The sequence below is a fragment of the Pogona vitticeps genome, chromosome 3 (assembly GCF_051106095.1).
Source record: "Pogona vitticeps strain Pit_001003342236 chromosome 3, PviZW2.1, whole genome shotgun sequence".
NCBI classification, from domain to species: Eukaryota; Metazoa; Chordata; class Lepidosauria; order Squamata; family Agamidae; genus Pogona; species Pogona vitticeps.
Window position 1 is genome coordinate 51890863 of NC_135785.1, and position 20325 is coordinate 51911187.

Genomic DNA, 20325 nt, shown 5'->3' on the forward strand with positions numbered 1-20325 from the left:
CGGACGAAATGGAGTCCAAGGTAACAAGGAGTGACTGAGACCTGAGAGACAGCAGATTCTACCAAGGGAGTTGACCCTGTCTTTGGCCTCATAAAGAAAAGAAACCGCCAGCCGTCTGGGCCTATTTAGCATCCATGACTTTTCACCTTGGAGATTCCCACCTCCTGCCTGCTGTGTGCAGGCCTGCTTTACAGCATGCATGGATGTCTTCTGACTGCTTCTAACGTTGCTTTTTAAGAGCTACATGTTTTAATTCCATTCTAAAGATATGCACAAAAGTTGCCCAGGAGTGGTTGTACGTGTATATGTTTTTACCGTTGGAATACATTTTGATGGGAGTCAGAATTAATGTTGAAGGTTGAATAAACTCTGTCTGATATTCATATAATCATCAGTGAACACAGCATTTAATTTAGATCTTAATTTAGATCTTATTTGAGCATACTGTATTGTCGATGGCACCAGAGAGGTGAATGAGGATGATAGTTCCTCCCTCCCATTACTGTTTCCATCTTCTATGAGTCAGAGGGGTAACTACTACACATAGGAAAGATCTCTCCATATGGACTCCAGTTTAGAATAGTAGGAAGTTAAGCTGCTTGCTAAATCATATAGGGAGCCTACACCAGAAGAGATGGTTTCTCACTGAGGAACGTATCAATCCAATTTAGAGATGGCAGTGGGGATGCAACAAGGAAAGTAAATGAGCCAAGCTAGCATTTTTCTTCTTTCTTTCCTTGGGTATTTGACATTAAAACAGCTGAAGAAGGCTCCAGAAAGCCTGGGATTAAGACCTTTCTCCATTGGTATGTGACTTTGGGCAGCTCATCATCTTTTAGTCTCTGTTTGAAAGAGATGCGAGAGTTAATATTTTAAACTACAGCTCCAAAAATCTCACAGGGAGCTTGGGTAGTGTCCATTCTTGCTGTGGGAGTTTGGGAGTGTTCCTGAGTTTGAATTTCTGTCTAAATTCCTCTGGCTGTTCAGCAGAAGTACAGGGGTTCACAGAACAGAATTAGCTTCAAGTTGCCCAGAGTAGTCCATGCCTTTTTCTCATCACCTGCACTCACGGTCTCAGTAAGACACTCTGAAACAATATTTGGAGAAAGAATAAAAAGGTTTCATTTATTAAAGATGAACAAATAAAACAACAACAAACTAAGAACAAACATAATTGTTGGCAGCAATAGCCTCAACAGACTGATGTCCAACAGACAACCGGGGGGGGGGGGAGTTATAGAGCTTTCTTTCAGCTCAGAAGCAGGGAAGGAACAACAGGCTGATGCTGAACAGATTGACAGTCATGCAGCCCAGAAAGGTCCTTCCTAGCCACACCTACTAGAGGCAGCATGTGAGGTTGTAATCACTCCAACAGGGAGTTATAATCCCCCCTCTCCAAAAAAAGATAGCTTTTCCAATTTCTGCTCAATCTCTGTCTGGTAATAAAGAGGTGAAAGATGACTTGAGTCACCTTTCACCTCCACCTCTGTTTGGAGTGATAATATAATAACCTTTACAAACTAAACCACAGTGTTAATCCCCAAGAAGTAGTCAGCCTAGTGTCTTATGTCCTGTAGGACTGCAGCAGCCTGGAGCCAGTTCTAGAGAGCTGGCAGAGAGCAAGGCCCACTGTCCGGTTCCAAGACTGTAAGCAACTGCTTTCTCCAATTGCTCATTAGTTTAACAACACATTCCTTTATTTAATTTCCCTTCCTTTTTTCCAAGAAGATAATGTACAATTACTCTTTGGAGACGTGTCTTAAAAAAAAGTGACTCTCAGAAGTGGCTGCAGATGTATAACCTCTTTAAATTGGTTCAGAGCTCTCAAGGAAAGCAAACAGTACAGACAAAATCCACTTGGAGAAGATTGTTGTCATTCTGTTACTTAAAGCCAGGCGATTCTTAAGAGTCTGCCTCCAAGACCACAACAGAGAAAGAGAAAAATGGCTTTCTTATATGTCCAGGCCCCCTACGTTTGATACTTAGCAGCATGAACTCCTTGTAAAGTGCCAGTCCAGCATCAGTAGTCCAGTATTCCATTCACATATACTTTATGTGAACCAGTGAAAATACATAGGTTGCTTCTCAAAAGCTGAGTGAGATGGTGCAACAGTTGTGACTTACCCTCCCTAGAATCCTTTCTGTGGCAAAAAGGGGGGGGGGAATCAGAAGAAATAACATTGGGAGTTTCGTGTGCAAGTATTACAAATGGAAAGTAATGTTGCTCAGATGCCTTTGCCCTTTAGTTCTGCTAATGAGGCAGGGTGAATGCACCTTGTGGCCTTTGGAAAGGAGGATATCTTGAACTACGTAGTTGAAAAAACTGACCATGAAAGATGTGAACTGCCATGGTAGAAGTGGAGAGTACACTACAAAACTAAAAATGTGTGTTTATTTGGTGGGCAGTTTGCAGAAATATCAGGCATAGCTGTATCTAAGGGAAAGGTCTTAATGCTGCAAAGGTTCACCAGCACTGAAATGGCATAGGAGTCTGAAATCTCTAAAAAAGAAGAAAAATTTATATTGTAGAATGAACTATGTTAGATGTCTACAACATACACTAGACAACAGGTGTTCAGTTATACTCAGATTTCAGTTAAATAAGTATTAAACAAGTACAGGTTGAGTAGTGAGGTGGGTTGGGCATTGTCCCAACAACAAAGTACTAGAATCTGCTTACTAAGAAAATGTGATATCCCCAGAACAGAATGATTAATCGGGGATAGGATGGGCAAATCTGCTGCTACAAGAGAATAATAACAACTTGCATATTGCATTTATTGCATAATCTGAAAAGTCATCTGGAAAGTTTAGGAGTGTTCCCTCTGAGGACAGATCATGTTACCATGTTATGGGATGGGGTTAGTCTCTGGAGATAGTAATTCTTTGCACTTGAGTTTCAGGCTGGTTTTGTTTCTTCCCAGCCAGGTCTCTAGACAAACTCTATAATTTTGCTGATTGCTCTGGCCTCCATCTTATCTTTGCCTTGAATGCTTTGCGCCGGAACCCCAACAATTCCTGGAACAGTTCCAATGCCCTCAGCCTGATCAAGTACAGTGCCAGCAAGAAGTACAATATCTCCTGGGAACTGGGCAATGGTGAGTGGTCTTGGGAAATGGGGATCTGGGAAAGGAAGAGGGAGGAAAAAAAGAACTTACTACTCAAGTTGTGAGCAACTCTCAGCCCAAAGGAAGAAAAGTGGAATGTTACTGTGAGGGTATATGGGAGCTTCACTGCAACTGATAGTTACAGGCACCCACAGACTGTTGTAGAAAGGAGGGAGCCCATACATAAAAGATCTTACAGCTTCCAGACTTTAGAAGAACACTAATCGTACAGCTTATATATGCCAGCAGATATAGAAGTCCTGCAGAGTTGAATTACATTTACTTTGAGGGCTATACAGTATGTATAGGATTATACTGTAAGGAACTACAGGGCCACTTCATCTAATTCCTCTTGCAAAATACTTTCAAACTGGTGAAGGCCCCTCATACTGGGCACCCTTTTCAGCTTACCTGGTCCAGAATTGATGAATGCTTGTTTCTCTTTGCTACCAGAACCCAATAACTACCGAGCTCTGACAGGGCGAGCAGTGAATGGTACTCAGTTGGGCAAGGACTACGTGCAGCTGAAGAGGCTGTTGCAGCTGATCCGCACCTACTCCCGAGCCAGCCTGTACGGCCCCAACATTGGGAGACCTAGGAAGAATGTTGTGGCCCTCTTGGATGGGTGAGTGATAAGGTTCATGCCAAATGGTGCAAGGAACTAGCAGTGGTAGCTTATGCCTAGTGGGGCAGAGGGCAGAGTCATGAGACACAGAAACAATTCTGTCTGGTGTAATATCCAATATCCTTCCTTGTAAAGTCTAAATATACCTTCTTTCCTACCCCTGCTCTTTCCCTACTTCTTGGCAAGGGTGCATGCAGAAGATTAGGGAAGCATTGCACTAGAGAAACACTTCTCTTTTCTATCTATATAGTAGGAGATGGGAAGTCTCTTTCACTCACACCATTGATTATTAAGTAGTTGTGAAGAGCTCAGAGGAATTTCAAAATTGCAAAGGTTAGTTCTGGAAGGAAGGAAGGGAGGAAGGAAGGAAAATGGGGGGGGGGCACTAATTCTTAGAAAACTGAATTCTGCAGCTCTTCTGCCCTCCTACTGAACCATGAATAGTATCATGTTTTCAACTATAGGGCAGTGGATTAAAGAAAACACATTGCAAATTCTTTTCCTCAGAAATTTTCAGATAGGGTTGGCACCTATTAGGGTGTTAGGCTTATTATGACTATTTGCCAAAGTAGACATTGGGAATCGGGAAGGCCATTCATTATGACACTTCCAACTTTGTGATATACACTGTAGTCTGAACGAGCCCTAGAGTGAGTTTGATATGTGAGTTTCCGAGTCAGGATTGAGCCTACATACCATCAGTAGTCGTTGACTGGAGGGGAAAAAAATGGGATGATGGGGCATTCCCTTTCTTATCTTTTGATGGATTGCAGGCCCATTAAGGTGGAGAAATATGACACCCCAGTCTTTGTATTGACCCATGTTTAGTCATCTGGTGGGAGTAAATGTTTGTTCCTGCTTACATTTCCTAGTATACCTTCCTTTGTGGTCCTACATTTGCCTTGCCTTATCTTGCTTCATGAGAAAGAGTGCAATGTAGCAGATAGAATGATGGACACTTGGGAGAGATGGGTTCAAATACCCACTCAGCCAGGAGAACTCACCAGGGAGTGGCAATGGTAAATGTCTCCTTGAACATTGCACATACCTTGGAAACTCTATTAGGGCCAACATATATTGGAAGTGATTTGATGGTACTTACCAACAATATATTCACTCGTACTTGCCTTTTGATCATATTTGTTTTTTATCTGTGTTGGATAAATTCTATTACTTCTGTTTATCTGAACAACAAAGAAATTTGTTGCTCTTTGAAAGCTAGTTTTAATTCTCATAAGCTTTTCTGGATGGCATCTTATTGGATCAGATGAGCTGCAGTTCATGACAGTTTACGCCCAATTGAATTCTTTAATCTGCCACAAGATTTAGCATTGCCTTTCTTGCAAAAATCTAAAATGGCTATTCTCCTGAGAATGCTTACTCTACCAACTAAGGATTATGCTTAAACTGTGCTTATTTTCTTGTGCATGTACATTTTTAAAGCAATATGATCTCCTGCATCTGTCTGACCAGAATTGTACTCTTGAACTGAATACTGTACTAACGTAAGAAGGCTAGTGTATTTGAAGTCCTATTGTAGAGCAGGACAGGGGGCTTTTTTGCACTGCTGAGATGACCGCCTGCAGGGCAGAGAAGAGAACCAGAGCTGTACAAATGCACAGGTGCAAGAGAATTTCTACAGATGGAACAGCCAGCCCCAGTTGATGAAGTGTTAATTAGGCTGTTCAGGCAATGTGAACTGTTGGGAACAGCTTGTATCTGTTCCCTCCTTTTTCGGGATGAGGGTCAGGAGTCACAGTCTTTCTCAAAGATCCCAACAATTCATTGGAGTTGTCAGCAGTGAGGATGAGGAGATAACCCTAACTAGTTTCAGTCCCTGAGGGAAACTCAGTTCCTGGGATCACACAAGATTATGCTGTGGGACAGCAAAATCACATAGGACCTTCCAGTTGATGAGAGCTAAGCTGATTTGGAGGTGTGACACTCTCTTCTCACTTAGTACTTTGTGAGAGTTTGAAGGGAAGCATCTGTAGGTTTAGTGGACTTGATATTTGCTTATGAGATATTAGATATTAATACCTCAAAGGTATAAGCGGACAGTTAATAGTGATTAAATACACTGGCAGTTGCTTCCATAGTACCAGCTTCAGCTTAAAGGAAATACAGTATTGATGTTCTTGCTGTTGTAATAGCTGTGCCAACTCTTCCTGCCTATAGTGTGGTGAAAACAAGGGAAGACAGAGCTGCCTTCCCTCTAGTGCTTACACAGAAGAGAGAATCACACGAAGCACTGCTTATCTATTCTGCGCATTTCATGCTGTATCTGCCAAAATACTTTCCTCTTCAGAACTCTTTCCAAAATATGAGATCTCGTCCTTTTTTTGTGTTTGGCTGCTTTACCTCTCATTTATTGAGAAACTCTTCTGGGCTGTAGCTGGGCAATTTCTGTCCCTCATAATAAACAGTAGGGCTGCCATATCAGTACCTGCAGTTTCACTTATCCGCTGCCTGAAAATATTAAATTAAAAAACCCAGAAATACTTGTTTCCAAGTTGTATTACCAGAACTGGCCACTAGAAAGAACCAGAGATGATGATAGATATAGTGTTTCTATACTCACACTTTTCGGTGTCTGTGGAAGGTGGGTTGGAACTGATCACCCGTGGATGCTGCAGGGGGATGCATGATATTTGGTAGTACAGTGGAGATATTGGTATTTGTTCATTTCTAGACGTTTCAGATATATGTTGACTTCCATTGTTAGGGCCCTTTATGGAGAAGAGAACCCCTACATCTGAAACATCAAGGTGAGGATATTTATACAATAGGATTGGGTTAGTGATGGGGGTATTCGTATATGAATATGAATATCCCTGTGCAGTTGGACTTAATGAGGAGCCAGGCCCTGCAGCCGGCCCATCCACTCATATGTCTGGTGGTGGGGGCAGCCTCACTCATCCTTCCAATCACTCCCAGAGCGCCACTCCCTTCCTGCTCACCTGGCCACTCCAGGCAGTGGGAGCAAGGACCTGTCCCTGCATGGCTGCTGAGTGGCCAGGTGAGTGGGAAGAGAGCGGAGCTCCAGGAGTGATTGGAAGGATGGGCAAGGCTGCCACCACCATTGGACATGTGTAGTGGACGGGCTGGCTGCAGGAGCCAGCACCTTGTTAAGTCCAGCTGCACGGGGATATTCATATATGTATATGAATACAAATACCCCCTCTCTAGTGAGGATAGGTTTAAGGTATTGGCTGAAATCCTATTGCCTTGTTATGCATACGGAAGGCAAAAGGCTGGAAATTTCTTGCTGAGATTCTTGAGTTCTCAGCAAGGCAGTGGCTGCATGTATCCCCAAGAATTCCAGCAGTGACTTGTTAATTGCCAGCTAAGAATGGCAGAATGTTACACCTTTTGCTTTCCATATATGTAATAAAGAAGAAGATTTCAGCCATTGCTGGCCAGGAAAAAATGTTCAACGCATTAGATGTGTCCTGTTTTGTTGATACCTTGAAGAACTGTAGTCACATTTCAGTTTGTGGTGATGAAGAGGGCCTCATACAGTCAGCTGTCCTCCATGAGCCATCACATGGTACAATCAACTGGAGAGGAATTTTTACCATGGGAAAAATCAGAATATGATTTGGGACAAGAGAAAAAACTGATTATATGCTCCATAGGAAGGAAAATTGTAGTTTTGTGCATCAAATTTGTCAACAAATGCTGTGTAGTCTTGGGCAAACAGGTTTATGATGTTAAGAATGGGTTTTCCCCATTAAAAAGGGGGGGGGCATGTAGATAGCCTATGTCCTGTTCCAAGAGAAACAGGCTCGGGTATCAGGAGAGGGAGGATTTCTGTGACATGTCATATTTTTTTCTGCAACCTATGTTTAAGTTTATGGGTGGGTTTGAACATGTTTATGCATAATCTGGTGTGAAAGGTCAGATTATTCATAAACATGTTTGAACTTGGGTTCAAATGTAGATTGTAGAGAAAATGTGAAATATCATAAAAATCCTCCCCCTAAATCAGTATTCTCCTGCTTTTCAATTTGTTCAAACAACGAGCATTAGCCATGTTCTCAGTATTCCTAACACTAGGAAAGGCAGTTATTGCACCCTAGGCTGTTTGTCACAAACTATGAAAATGAATGAATTGCCTAATCTTGCTGATGAAGAAACCTGCTCTGAGAAAACAACCAGTTGGAAAACTGAAGAGCTGGTGAAGCCATATGCAGCTAAAAGGCCCTAGGATACACAATGTCTCCTGCTGTTATTTCTGGGAAGTTAGTGTGTACTTCTGGGATGTGATAGTTGAGCATCTTCACAAAGGAGAAAAAAGAAGATCCAGGCAACTGTCAACCAGTCAGCTTTAGTCAGATACCAGGAAAAGGTAGTTAAATAGTTGGTCTGTGAACCGTTAGAAAATAATATTACTATACTTTTAAGATGGCCTGATCCGGTTTGAGAACTGAGCCAAAACTAACTAAATGAGTTTCAAAGAGAAAAAATGTGAAGTTCCACATTTCAGCAGAAGAAACTGGGTGTACAAATATAAAATAGAGTGGTCTATTCATCCAGATAGGCGGGATAATAATAATAATAATAATAATAATAATAATAATAATAATAATAATAATAATAATAATAATAATAATAATAATAATAATAATAATAATAATAATAATAATAATAATAATAATAATAATAATAATAATAATAATAATAATAAAATGGATGACAGCTGGCTTGGCAGTGGTAGATCTAAGATCTTGGAGTCTTACTGGATAACAAATCTAACATGTGTCAATAGTGTGATATGGCAGAAATATTCATTCCTCTTTATTCTGCTTTGGTCAGAACTCTCCTGGGATAACATTTCTGAACACCACAGTTTAAGAGTGATATTGGCAAGCTGGAATATGTCCAGAGGATGGTAAAATGTCTGGAAGTCAATTGAGAAAGCTACCTGTGTTTAGCCCATAGAAGAGCAGGCTGAAAGGTGATATGATAACCATGTTCCAATATTTGAAGGGCTGTCATATAGAAGATGGGGCAAGCTTGTTTTCTGTAGCAGCATAGGGCAAGATCTGAAATAATGGATTCCAAACATTAGGAAGTCCTTCCTGACACTTAAAGATGTTTGACAGTGGAATTGATTTCTAAGGGGTGGGTGGACTCTCCTTATGTTGAGATTTTTAAACAGAGGTTCAGGTATAGATTTCCTGCTTGGTGACATGTTCCATAAAATGAAATAAAAATGCATTTTTCTAGCCTGCAGTGGGTTTGAGTTACAACAATTACCTTCTGCCATTCCAGTACATGGGATGCTGGGACTATTTTGTAATACACTTTTCATAGACATTGCTAATTCACTCAGATCTCTGCTTTTAAGATGAAATCTTGTGATTCATTCTTCTCTCTTACACTTGGAACCATGTGGCATTCTCTTCATTCTTTGCTGCTTCCACACTAAAACAGCAGTAAGAATATTAATCCAGCTGACCTGAAGGAAGCAGTTAGTAGACTATCAGGTTTTTATGGAGCTCAGCAATAAAGAGGGTCAGTATGTATGAGAAGCAAATGAGGATTGTGTTTCTAGTATAGCGTTGGCTGGTCACCAGCTTCCCATTTCCTGTAACTTCAGGGACTAAATCTGAGATCAAGGGCAGGTTCTTCTGTCGTCCTAGGATAGGTTGTTGTCCTTGGGCTGCGACCTGATTTTTAAAAACAAAAATCGAAACTCAAACTATACAAACACTTCAGAGGACATTCTGCATTTCCACACCCTGACATTCCTCAATCTATCATTTTTATTAATCATTTTTCTCATATCTATTATCTAAATGCATCTTCCTGCAGAAGGGATTTAGCTCTTCTTGTCTTGTACCAGTGATAACAATTTTTAAAGTGTGTTTTAAGTGTGGAAAGTATGTTTTCAAGTACCATTCCCTTTAGTCTTGATGCTTCCAGACATGCAGTTTTTACTACAGCTAATCAAAAGACATCATGCAACTATTCTGTTCTTCCCTTTTGTAATGAACGTTATTTGGTTAAAAACAGAAGAAGCAGTGGGAAAGGATGGAAAGATTAGAACTGGGTGGTGGCGTCATCTGGAATTTCTTGGAAAATTCCATGGATTAGGCTGCAGCATTTTCTTAGCCATGCACCCATGCAATGAAAGATGCATTTTTGTTTGGTAAGTAGCACACTTTTATCAGACACATGAGGTAAATTGGGATTATTTGCTTAATTCACATTATGAGTGGGGCACTTTGAGCTCCACAATTTAAAAACAGAATTATGTAAAAATGTGAAGAAAAAATCTTGGCTATTCCTCTTTATATGGTCATTAAAAACACTATGAAAATTGTAGAAACATTCTTATATATTGTGGTGTCATGATTAGAGTATTAAACTGAGACTTGGGAAATCCAGGTTCTAATTAATCTCCATTGATTGTGAAACTCACTGGGTGATTTTGGCCCAGCCATGCTGTCTTAGACTGGCCTACCTCTCACGACTGAAGATGAAGCAGAGAGGGGGATAATGTTATGTTGGCTCGGCTCATTGGAGGAAACGCAGGATAGAAATATAATCAATCAATCAATCAATCAATCAATCAATCAATCAATCAATCAATCAATCAATCAATCAATCAATCAATCAATCAATCAATCAATTGTTGTTGTGGGTTTTTCGGGCTTTTTGGCTGTGTTCTGAAGGTGGTTTTTCCTAATGTTTGCTGTCCTCTGAAGATGCTGGCCACAGAGACTGGCGAAACGTTAGGAAAAACCACCTTCAGAACACGGCCAAGAAGCCCGAAAAAACCCACAACAACCATTAGATCCCGGCCGTGAAAGCCTTCGTGAATACAAATCAATCAATCAATCAATCAATCAATCAATCAATCAATCAATCAATCAATCAATCAATCAATCAATCAATCAATTAGTCAATAGATGTGTCTGCCTCCATCATCTCTTCAACATGTGTCATATTCTTATTTTCTGTTCTTTTGCACTTAGTGCAAGAAAACCCATGGTAATGTTTCTGTCACTGACCTGAATACACAGTGTAAACACAATAAAAAAGTTGACAGGGTTGCATATTACAAGGAATACTGTTAGTGCACATGGGATACAGATGTGTCTGTCCTCCACCTTCTATAATGCATGAACTTTAGATTCCCATCCAAGGTCTGATTTACACTGCAGCCACTCTGGTCTGGGACTATTCCCTTATCACATGTTAGTTCATATCCTACTTGATTCATATCCTACTTGACTTAAGCTCCACTCTGTAGACTAGTGCGCTCTTTTTAGTAGATATATGACAAACAAGAAGAGAAAACAGATGTGGGTCACGGGAGAAAGGAACACATCAAAGAAGAACAGTCAAGTGCTAAACGAATTTCATGGGGTCATGATGATGATCTTGGATTCCTTATTGAAGAAAGAAGAAGTCTCAGAAGGATGCATAAGAACAAATATATAATGTCTATATTTAAGAAGCAAGAAAGGAGAGGTTCAGGAGTTATAGATCCATTAGTCTGACTTTTATATTATGGACATTATTAGAACAGGTTATAAATCAATCTGTTTCAAGCACCAATGGGAAAACTGTGTAATTGCTAGTAGCTGGCACAGATTTATGAGGATGACAACAGGGAAAACCAATCCAGCAGACATTTGGCAAGGAGTTATTCCAACAGATCAGGCCAATATAGTAGATATTATATGCCTCAGCTTTAGCAAGCCTTTTATTTACAAAATGGAAATGCAAGTACAGTAGAAGGAAATATCACCAGGTGGGAAAATGAGGTGTCAAAGTGTTGAGTCTTTGTATTATATTAATTATCTTAGCTGGCGATAGCCATTGTTTCATGGGGATATAGTTCCTATACAGCTGTCCATTTTTTTTGAGAAATACAAATTATTGAGTTAAAAATACAATTGTTGTCATGTGGATGCCAAAGAACAAGAGGTAAAAAATTGGAATAGTTTATATAATTTTTTAAAGATCAGCATACTACATCTTACAATTTTTCATTGTTAAGACATGGATGAATGAATAATCTGGTCCAGTGTTCATCCAATTGATTCCAGCTTCCTTACCATCACCTTCTGAATACCATTCTGCCATTTCTGTTTTTCAAAGAATCTTCAAATCTTTGTAAATGAATTATTACTAGGAGGCTTCCCACAGAGTAAGAAAAATATGTCCAGGTAAGGGAAAGAAGGAAGTGGGGATAGATGAGTTGCATATGATGCCATCCTGCCATTATAGGGAGATCATAAATTGAGAAGTGTTCCTTACCTATGTACTTCTCTGATTAATAATCTCTATATTTCAAAGCTTGTCAGCTCATGTTACTAGACGTTGGTCTTCTGAGAAGTATAATTACCCTTCCTTATTTAGTATTGCAGAGTTCAGGCTATTTTTACCAAATCTGCAGCATATACAAAACTGACATTCAGGCACTTTGGAGACAGACTTTAAATCAATCATGAGTTATTGAACATATGAATGTGCAACATGCAATTTCACAAAAGCACATGCAAAATATTGTTAGTAAGACAAGAGGACATTCCTGTTGAGAAGGAGAAATCAGAAATGTGCAGCAGAGGTGTTCTTTTGAAAGGTCTCATGCTGAACAAGATCAATAGGTGTAGTGCCAATACAGAATTAACAAAATGCTTTGCTAAAAACTGTGCCACTTTGCTCTGCATTGTCCTGTGTCACAACATTATCCCATCTTATTCAGGGGTGTGGAATGTAGGGTAACATAATCAGAGTAAAGAGCTGCAAAATGGTTTATGTGCAGGATTGTCACAAATATTTGAAAGAAATCTAATTGCATTAAGCATAAAGGGGGGGCTTTCCTGTTGTACTGTACAAATCAATGGACATTGATCCTGTTCTGTAAAGTGTGAGAGGTTAATAGTGAATATATGGCTTCCTTGCCAACTTTAGATATATTTCATGTATCAAACAATCATCTGTAGAATATATGTATAAAGTATATCTGTAGAATATAACTAAATACATGGCAACTGAAAAATAAAACAAATATGATTATCCTTTGTTTTTGAAAATAAGAGAAAAGGCAAGGCTTATATGTATCAAAGCATAACTAGCTACATTTAAAAATTAATTTTACAAAGTTGTCAAGTTTCAAATTCTTCATACCTTTACTTTAGAAATAAAAGCCATATCACAAATTTATAGATTAGTCTTTCATTTAGACCAGAAGTCTCCACATTTTTCAGCATGAGGTCCACATCATATGTTTTACACACTTTTGAAGGCCGAAGAAAAATGCATGCACTCACGCACAGGCTGAAGGGAACAGACCTGAGCCCGGTGTTCGCCGGGCCGGATAAAAAGGCAAGGCGGGCCAGATGTGGAGTGGAGACCCCTGATTTAGACCAGTGGTTCTCAACGCTGGGTAACCCAGGTTTAACTTGTACTGTTCCAGAAACCCTAGCCAATACAGTTGGTGGTGAAGGCTTCTGAGAACTGCAGTTCAAGAACCTCTGGGTTATCCAGGGTTACCTAAATGACTGATTTAGGCCATGCTCAGAATGCATGTACATGTGTAGAACAGTGTACAACTCACACTACAAGATAACACTGGCAGCCTACCATGGGACATTGATTCATAACATCATTAGTCCTTAGCTTTTTGTGCCCACAGCAAGAAACTGAGGATTACATTTGAAGACTGAACAAACAGCACAGCCCTATGAACAACATGGATAACTATTCTATCTTGTCCCCTCACTACAATCAAAAGGACAAGGCATGTATCAATACTAGAAAATTGGTAGTTTCATATAGCAGAATAAATGGAAGAATTGGATTCCACTTGCTTGGTGCTAAAGAAATAAAATAGTAGCCATTGAACTATCTATGTTGTGAGCATCTTGCACTTTGACATCCTAATTTAACCTTTGATGTCATTTTTCCATGGTTTCTATGGTTGTGGGGACTCTGATAATGTTCAGGTTGTGTCTGCTTAAGGTTAAAAAACAGAAGTGATTCTTGGGTTAAAGGACCTGTCAGTCCTCCTTGCTCATACTGTCCCAGTCCCAAACCTGCCCCTCTTATTTCTTAGTTTCCATTGCCTCAGTCATTGCCAATAAAAGCATTACAGTAAAAATAAATTAAACACCATAGTACAAATTTGGACAATGTATTCAGTTTGAGCTTCCCTGTAGAATTCAAAAATGACAGAGCTGGGGGGGAAGTACACTAAACACTCTGACTGTTTTTATAGCTATGTAGGCTCCCTTTAGGTATGCTGGTTTTGAGCGACATATCATACCTCAAAAAAAAAATCTTGTAGATTTGTCCTTTTGATCAAATTATTTCTGATTAGGGCTTGTTTGTTTGTTTGTTTGTTTGTTTGTTTTACTTTTGGACAGGGTATGCATCACCAGGCTTCAAAATAACAAAGTATGTGTTGGTGCTTGGAGATCATTGTTTTGCTGTGTACAAATGATGCACAAGTTTATACTTCTTACCTTTCTGGGTGGCTTCTAGAAGACACTAGATTAAAGTACCATATTTTTTGCACCATAAGACGCACTTTTTTCCCACAAAACAGGGGGGTGGAAAGTCTGTGCATCTTATGGAGCGAAGAAAACAGATTATATTTCCCTGTTTTCTTCTCCTAAAAATTGGTGCGTCTTATGGAAAGGTGCGTCTTATGTAGCTTTTTGGGAACAGGCATTCAGGATAACATTCTTGGGCCTTTAGATTAGGTATTCTCCAAGAACTCAGCTATTGAGGTAACTGTGCCACTAAAGGATATGGCTAAGTATGTATTTTAAAACAGAAGATACTGTATTGGTACCATACTACCTGGAGAAACTCACCAACTCATCCAAAGAGAGCTTCATAAATGTGTTCTGTCTGAAGTAGATTATTTCCCTAAAGAAAATGTTGTCAGATCAGAACTAGAGTGAATATGATTATTGATCATGCCAGATTATGCCTTTTTACTTTATAAAATGACATTCACAAGATTCTAGTGATGAGAGAAAGGACATGTTTGGGGTGGAGTTGTTATTTTGTTTGTTTGTTTTGGACTACAATCCCATAGTCCCACAGACACTATGGGCATTGGCCTCGTTCGCTACAGGATTTTCAGAGTTACAGTACAAGAAATAAATAGATCCCAGCTCTGCCAGTGACTTCATATTGTGGGATGAGTAAGTGCATGCATACAATGTGTGGACTCTTCTTGTGCACAGAAACCTATTACTTTTCTGTTTCTCACAGGTTCATGAAGGTAGCAGGGAACATGGTGGATGCTGTTACCTGGCAACAGTAGGTATTTGTTTGTTTTCCCAGTGTTGTTAACTATATAAATAAGGATAAATGTTGACACTAGACAAAGACTGACCTTTTTCTAGACAAGATGCTGGACAACAGAGGACATAGCCCTCCCTAACCAGGTGTTTTGAACCACAGTTCCAGTCTTCTCTGACCACTAGTTGTACTGGTGAGAATTATAGTCCAGACCACCTGAAGGGCACCAGATGAAGGATGGCTGCACCAAAAACTACTCTCCCTGTTCTGTAAATCTATAGTCAGTTCATAAATGGGGCAATGCTGCTGGCAGGGTTTCTCTAGTTATGTGACCAGGACACACTCTTGGGAGGCAGGAGATTGATACCTAAGAAGCAATGGGTCTTAGTATTCATTCTATTTTGGCATTAGACATTTCTTTGGTGCAGGGTGGACAATATGTAGACCATATGTAATCTTTCCCTCCTTTTTAGGACCTCAGGCATCCCAACTGGTCTTCATCCCCCATTGATAAATATATGGAAGCAAGAATGACAAAAACAAACTCTTCACATTTGTTTTGACTGCAGACATACTGCGCATTAGTCTGTGCCTTCTCCTGGAGCCTAACAGTCTCAGAAACCTTGCGGATGCACTGGCTTTGTGAACAAGATTGGCAACCCCTTATTTTCAATTAAAACAGTGCTTCTAGAAGGCTTGTGGGAATGCTACTAGCTTCTGAAAGAATGTGTGCAAAGTGCTATACAAATTGTTTTTCCAGAAAAAGTAAAGGAGAAGAGATGACTTTATGTTGCAGAAATAAATTGGGATGTTTGTGATAGTTCATTCTAGGGAAAGGGCAGTTGGTCCTGAAGAAGTTGCCCACTTTGGTCATACTGTGAAGCTCAGGACAGATGAGGAATAACCCCAAAGGAGGATAATTTCACCCTCCTGCATGTTTCAGTGTCAGCTGAAGGTGGCATTCAAAGATGTAGCACATCATTGGTAGTTGCCCAGTATGATGTACTTCTAATGACCCACTACTGTTCAGGTGAATATTATAAAGCACAGAGCATGGACCACAGGTGCTTGCTGGAACTTTCCTTTGCCTCCTGCTATCAGGAACCTGATCTCACACAAGGCAAGCTGACCAAACTAAATGCAAAGTCAGGCTGTGCCATGGAGGAAAGAGGAACAGACATGCCTTCAAAGCAATGTCTGCATTTGTGCATTTAATATTAGCAGCAGTTTTCTCTACTCTTCCATGATGTCATCTGATGTCTTCAGAAAGATATATATGCAACATTTACCTGGCTTGAGTGGGAAATTGTTGATTGGTCTAAGTTTGTGTTTAGGCATCCTGGCTACATAAATTCTACTCTTGCAATCCCATTAGGTGGAATGGGATTTATAGACAGTTGTCTTGGGAAAGAATTTGCTCAGATTAATATGGCATTTGTTTTTGTTAACTATTAAAAAGGTCTTGGAGCAGAATTGGATTGAGTGCTAAGCATTGACAGTTCCTTATCTTGGAAATCATTTTGTTGCTGTGTTATTACTTCTTGACCTTTTCAGAATAGTACTGTGGAAAGATGGCTTTGGCTTCTGCACAAAGATCCTTGTGTTCTGGCCGTCCTCCAGTAGCAGTGCTGAAACCACCCTGGTTCCAAACCTTCTGTGATGTTTATTAGTAATCTCCTCTAATTTCTAGGCCTTATGTAAGGAAGAGAGCCGTTTTGCTTGAATGTCATGATTTTGACTGAATAAAGAAGAATGTGCTTATCTTTCTCTCTTGACCACCAGAGAGTGAAGCACTGAGTTAGACAGGGGGAAGGGAATAAAAACTCCACACCAACACCTAGCAATTAGGCAAAATATTATGCTTCAGTGTACCTTTTCTTGTTGTTGCAATGTCTCTCTTATATGGAAACACCTTTGCTTTGAGCTCTAGCATGCAAATGTATTTCCTAGATGATGTCACATAATTACATTTGCAGTGAACTAAGAGTAGCTTGGAATAAGATGGGCTCATAGTTCCAAACGACTAGTTTATTCTGAGTTTAGTTCTACCTTATTATCTAAGAAACATTTTGCATGCACTGTGGGAATTCCTTTCATACTGAAGTCCAGTTTTCTAATTTACAGAGATACAAGTACACTGATTTGTGGGGGAAATGCATTGAATGTTCAGCTGTGGAAGGATTCATCCTACAGGAGGTGCCTTTGAGAGAGAAGTGTCAGTAATCTGAAAAGAAAAAAAGGCACAAAAATGAAAAATGCTTAATACCATGTACTGAGTTTACCTGTCTGGATGACCTGTGTTCATTTCTCTATCCCTAAACACGAACACTATCCAAATGGTTGCCCACAAAACCTAATATACACTATGTATGGGTGGTGGTGGTTCTAGACAACCTGAGATTAATTGCTAGGAATATATTAGTGTTAGTCCTGATTCACTGCTATGTGGGCAATATCTAGAGAATGTGTGGCAGCTAGACATTTTAGAGAGAAATTCTAGTTGGACATTATGCGCATATAGCCTTCTCCTAGCAAATATAGTTCTGCCTTGTTGAAAGAACTTTACCAGCTCAGCTATAGGAATAGAGTCCCAGTTGCCATAGTTCCAATTGCTTTATGGATGAATAATTAATTTCTTCAGAATCATTGTGTCTGGACCTGTGTTTCACCAAGACAGAAGGCACTACAGTATATGTATTTTTGGAGTGATGGATTAATTGATGAGCAGAATAAAAGTGAAAAGGGATACTGGCAGCATTGCAGATGGTGAATATATAGGACATGTTTAGTGACTAAATGCAAACTCAAGTATACTGAGAGAAGAGGCAGGTATTGCTCAAGGGCATTGTTTTATGTCATCACAAGCTATGTCACAAATTAGTCCTCCAGACTAGGTGAGACAAACGATAGTGCTATAATTGAAGTATAAAAGTCTGGGATGACATCTGAAAAATGAATCAGCTTGTGAAAGATGTGACCAGGGAAGTAAGCAAATAGTAAAATAAGATCAGGTATTAAGTGAGGCTGGTGTGTAAGTCCTCTGTATTTGAATCCAGTAGCACTAGTGGAAAGTTGTCAGTGTCCCTTTTTCCTCCCAACAACAAAAAGAAGTGTGGGGGGAGTGAGCAGAAATGAGATAGTGATGCTCTTAATTCCAAGCAGGCCTTCCTGGAGCAGGAATGGATTTGGAAATTCCTGAGTGTTGGGAAGTGACTTTAATGCAATTACTGAAATAAAAGGAGGGGTCAGGTAGTAGGGGCAAAGGTTTATCGACAATAAAGAGGAGTAAAACAAAAACAGCTGCTCTGCGCCATCAAACTCTGCTCATTAAATCCCATCTGAAACTAATGGGCCTGGGCAACTAATTGGAGATGGTGTCTAAAAAAATATTGAAGTGTTCATAGTTTTGCTTAGTGTGGAAGGCCTATGATATTCCACGTCCATAGAAGTGGCCTGGAGGTTGTTTTCCTCCTGAAGGTGCAAGATGGGCTCCTGTGCAGCAGGCGGGCAGCACGTACAGAGCAAGAGGTATGTGATACAATAAGGCATGGTAAGAAGGATTCATACAAGAGCACTTTCTTGTCCATGATGAGACTTCTGCTCTTCTCTTATTATATTAGGGGACATAATTCCTCAAATTTCTTTTAAGTGCTGGAATTAAGAGACAGCCTGAAGAATAACAATGCTTTTGCCTGTTTGTGGGCAAGGCTCCTGGGATTGATGACAATGTCTACTACCTATGGAAAGGCATTCTAGCGTCAGCAAGGTTGTGTTGCCACATATTTGTGGCAAAGGGAGAGGGGATGCATTATAGCATCAAAGAGCTAGGAGGACCAAGGAAGATCCGGTGCCCAAAGACAGAGTCATCTACTTCCCAGGAAATTACAGATCAGCTTTTGCAACCAGAGTTATATGGATGCCATTGCATACCTAGGAGATGAACAGAGGAAGTGGGAGCTTCAGAGAAGACTGTTAGGAAAAGGAAAGTTTGCTGTAGATCAATCAGTTAAATCCCCCTCAATAAGTTAAAAGGGCACCCCTAATTAATCAGAGAATTCTTTTTAAGGTAATCATCTTAAACCCAAGTCCAACTGCATATAAAATCAAATGAAAGCATATGCATGGAAAATATACAAAAATCATAGGCACAAATGCTGTCTTAGAAGAGTATCCTCCCTTTATTCTCACTGTAGAAATGCTTTTTTTTCTCAGATAAGAAAATATGTGTGAAATAAAAACCAGAATGCTTTTCTTTTTTCAGAACTGTTACTTGATTCACAAGCATTGAATGTAGATTTATTGGTTAATTGTTTAATCAATTTAAAATCCTTTGGTGAGATAATTAACTGGATAACACCCTACTAAAAATCGTTCGACTGCTTCGAGACAGCTTGATTATGAGCCCAAGTGAGGCGTCCACCTTGGATGGAAAAGATCCAAGATCATTATGAATAGCTGAATGGGAGGTAAACCAATCTGCTCATCTAAGGAGTTGTCCTACACACATTCCACTAGTATGGGTGAGAGCTGTAGAAGAGCTCCACTGTCTGTGTAAGGGCACTCCTTTTTTATCTCTCCTAGGCTTGTACAGGAGAACTTTCTGGTCAGTTGGCATCAAGAAGATACTATCTGAAATTTAAGTCTCAGGCACTCATACCATATGCTTGAAATCCTTGATTATGTGCTCTTGAGCCAACAGTTTACTTCCCTATGCACATTCATTCAGGGTGTGTGTGCCTGTTTGACAGAACTTGGTGTCAACTGACATATGGCCATCTTTGGAATGCACTGCAATTAGATGGCTTGTCTTACTAAGAAAGTGTGAGAGATAAGAGCACTCCCTGTAGCATAGAACTACCGAGACCAAATCTGATTTGAATGCTAGATTTACTAGTTGTACTTAATTAAGATATAATGCCTGAAATTCAGTGGCAAGTTGCAACTAGAGTAGGTCCCTTGAGTCAGTGGAATTTGGTTAGTCAACATCTATGTAAGTTCCATTAATTCAGTGGACCTACTCTAATTGTGACTTACTAGTAGATTTCAGCCAATATGTCCCAGCCTCTCTCCTTCCTACCTCTTTTGTTATGTGGGGATAATAATGTTTTTGCAGGATTACCAGTGAATACAGTTGAAGTAATTTGAGCACCAACAAAAAAGCACCCTGTTAGTATTGTTGAGTTCTATGATCCTATGAATAAATAATGAAAATATAAGCAAAACATATCAGGAAGAAGTGAATGAAGGGGCAGCTTAGGGTTTGTTTGGATGGGACAAATGTTCTGTCCTGTTCCATTACTTTCCATTTTTGGTGAG

The 20325-nt window shown here is 39.8% G+C and overlaps 1 protein-coding gene across 1 annotated transcript in view; it reads left to right on the forward strand.

Annotated features, from left to right (window-relative positions):
- HPSE2 (heparanase 2 (inactive)) overlaps positions 1-20325 on the forward strand; it is a 168414-nt gene that overhangs the window by 118274 nt on the left and 29815 nt on the right. The window contains exons 4-6 of the mRNA XM_072995719.2: positions 2925-3098; positions 3561-3732; positions 14980-15027. Of these exons, the coding sequence (XP_072851820.1) occupies positions 2925-3098; positions 3561-3732; positions 14980-15027 (394 nt within the window). The remainder of the gene's footprint in view (positions 1-2924; positions 3099-3560; positions 3733-14979; positions 15028-20325) is intronic.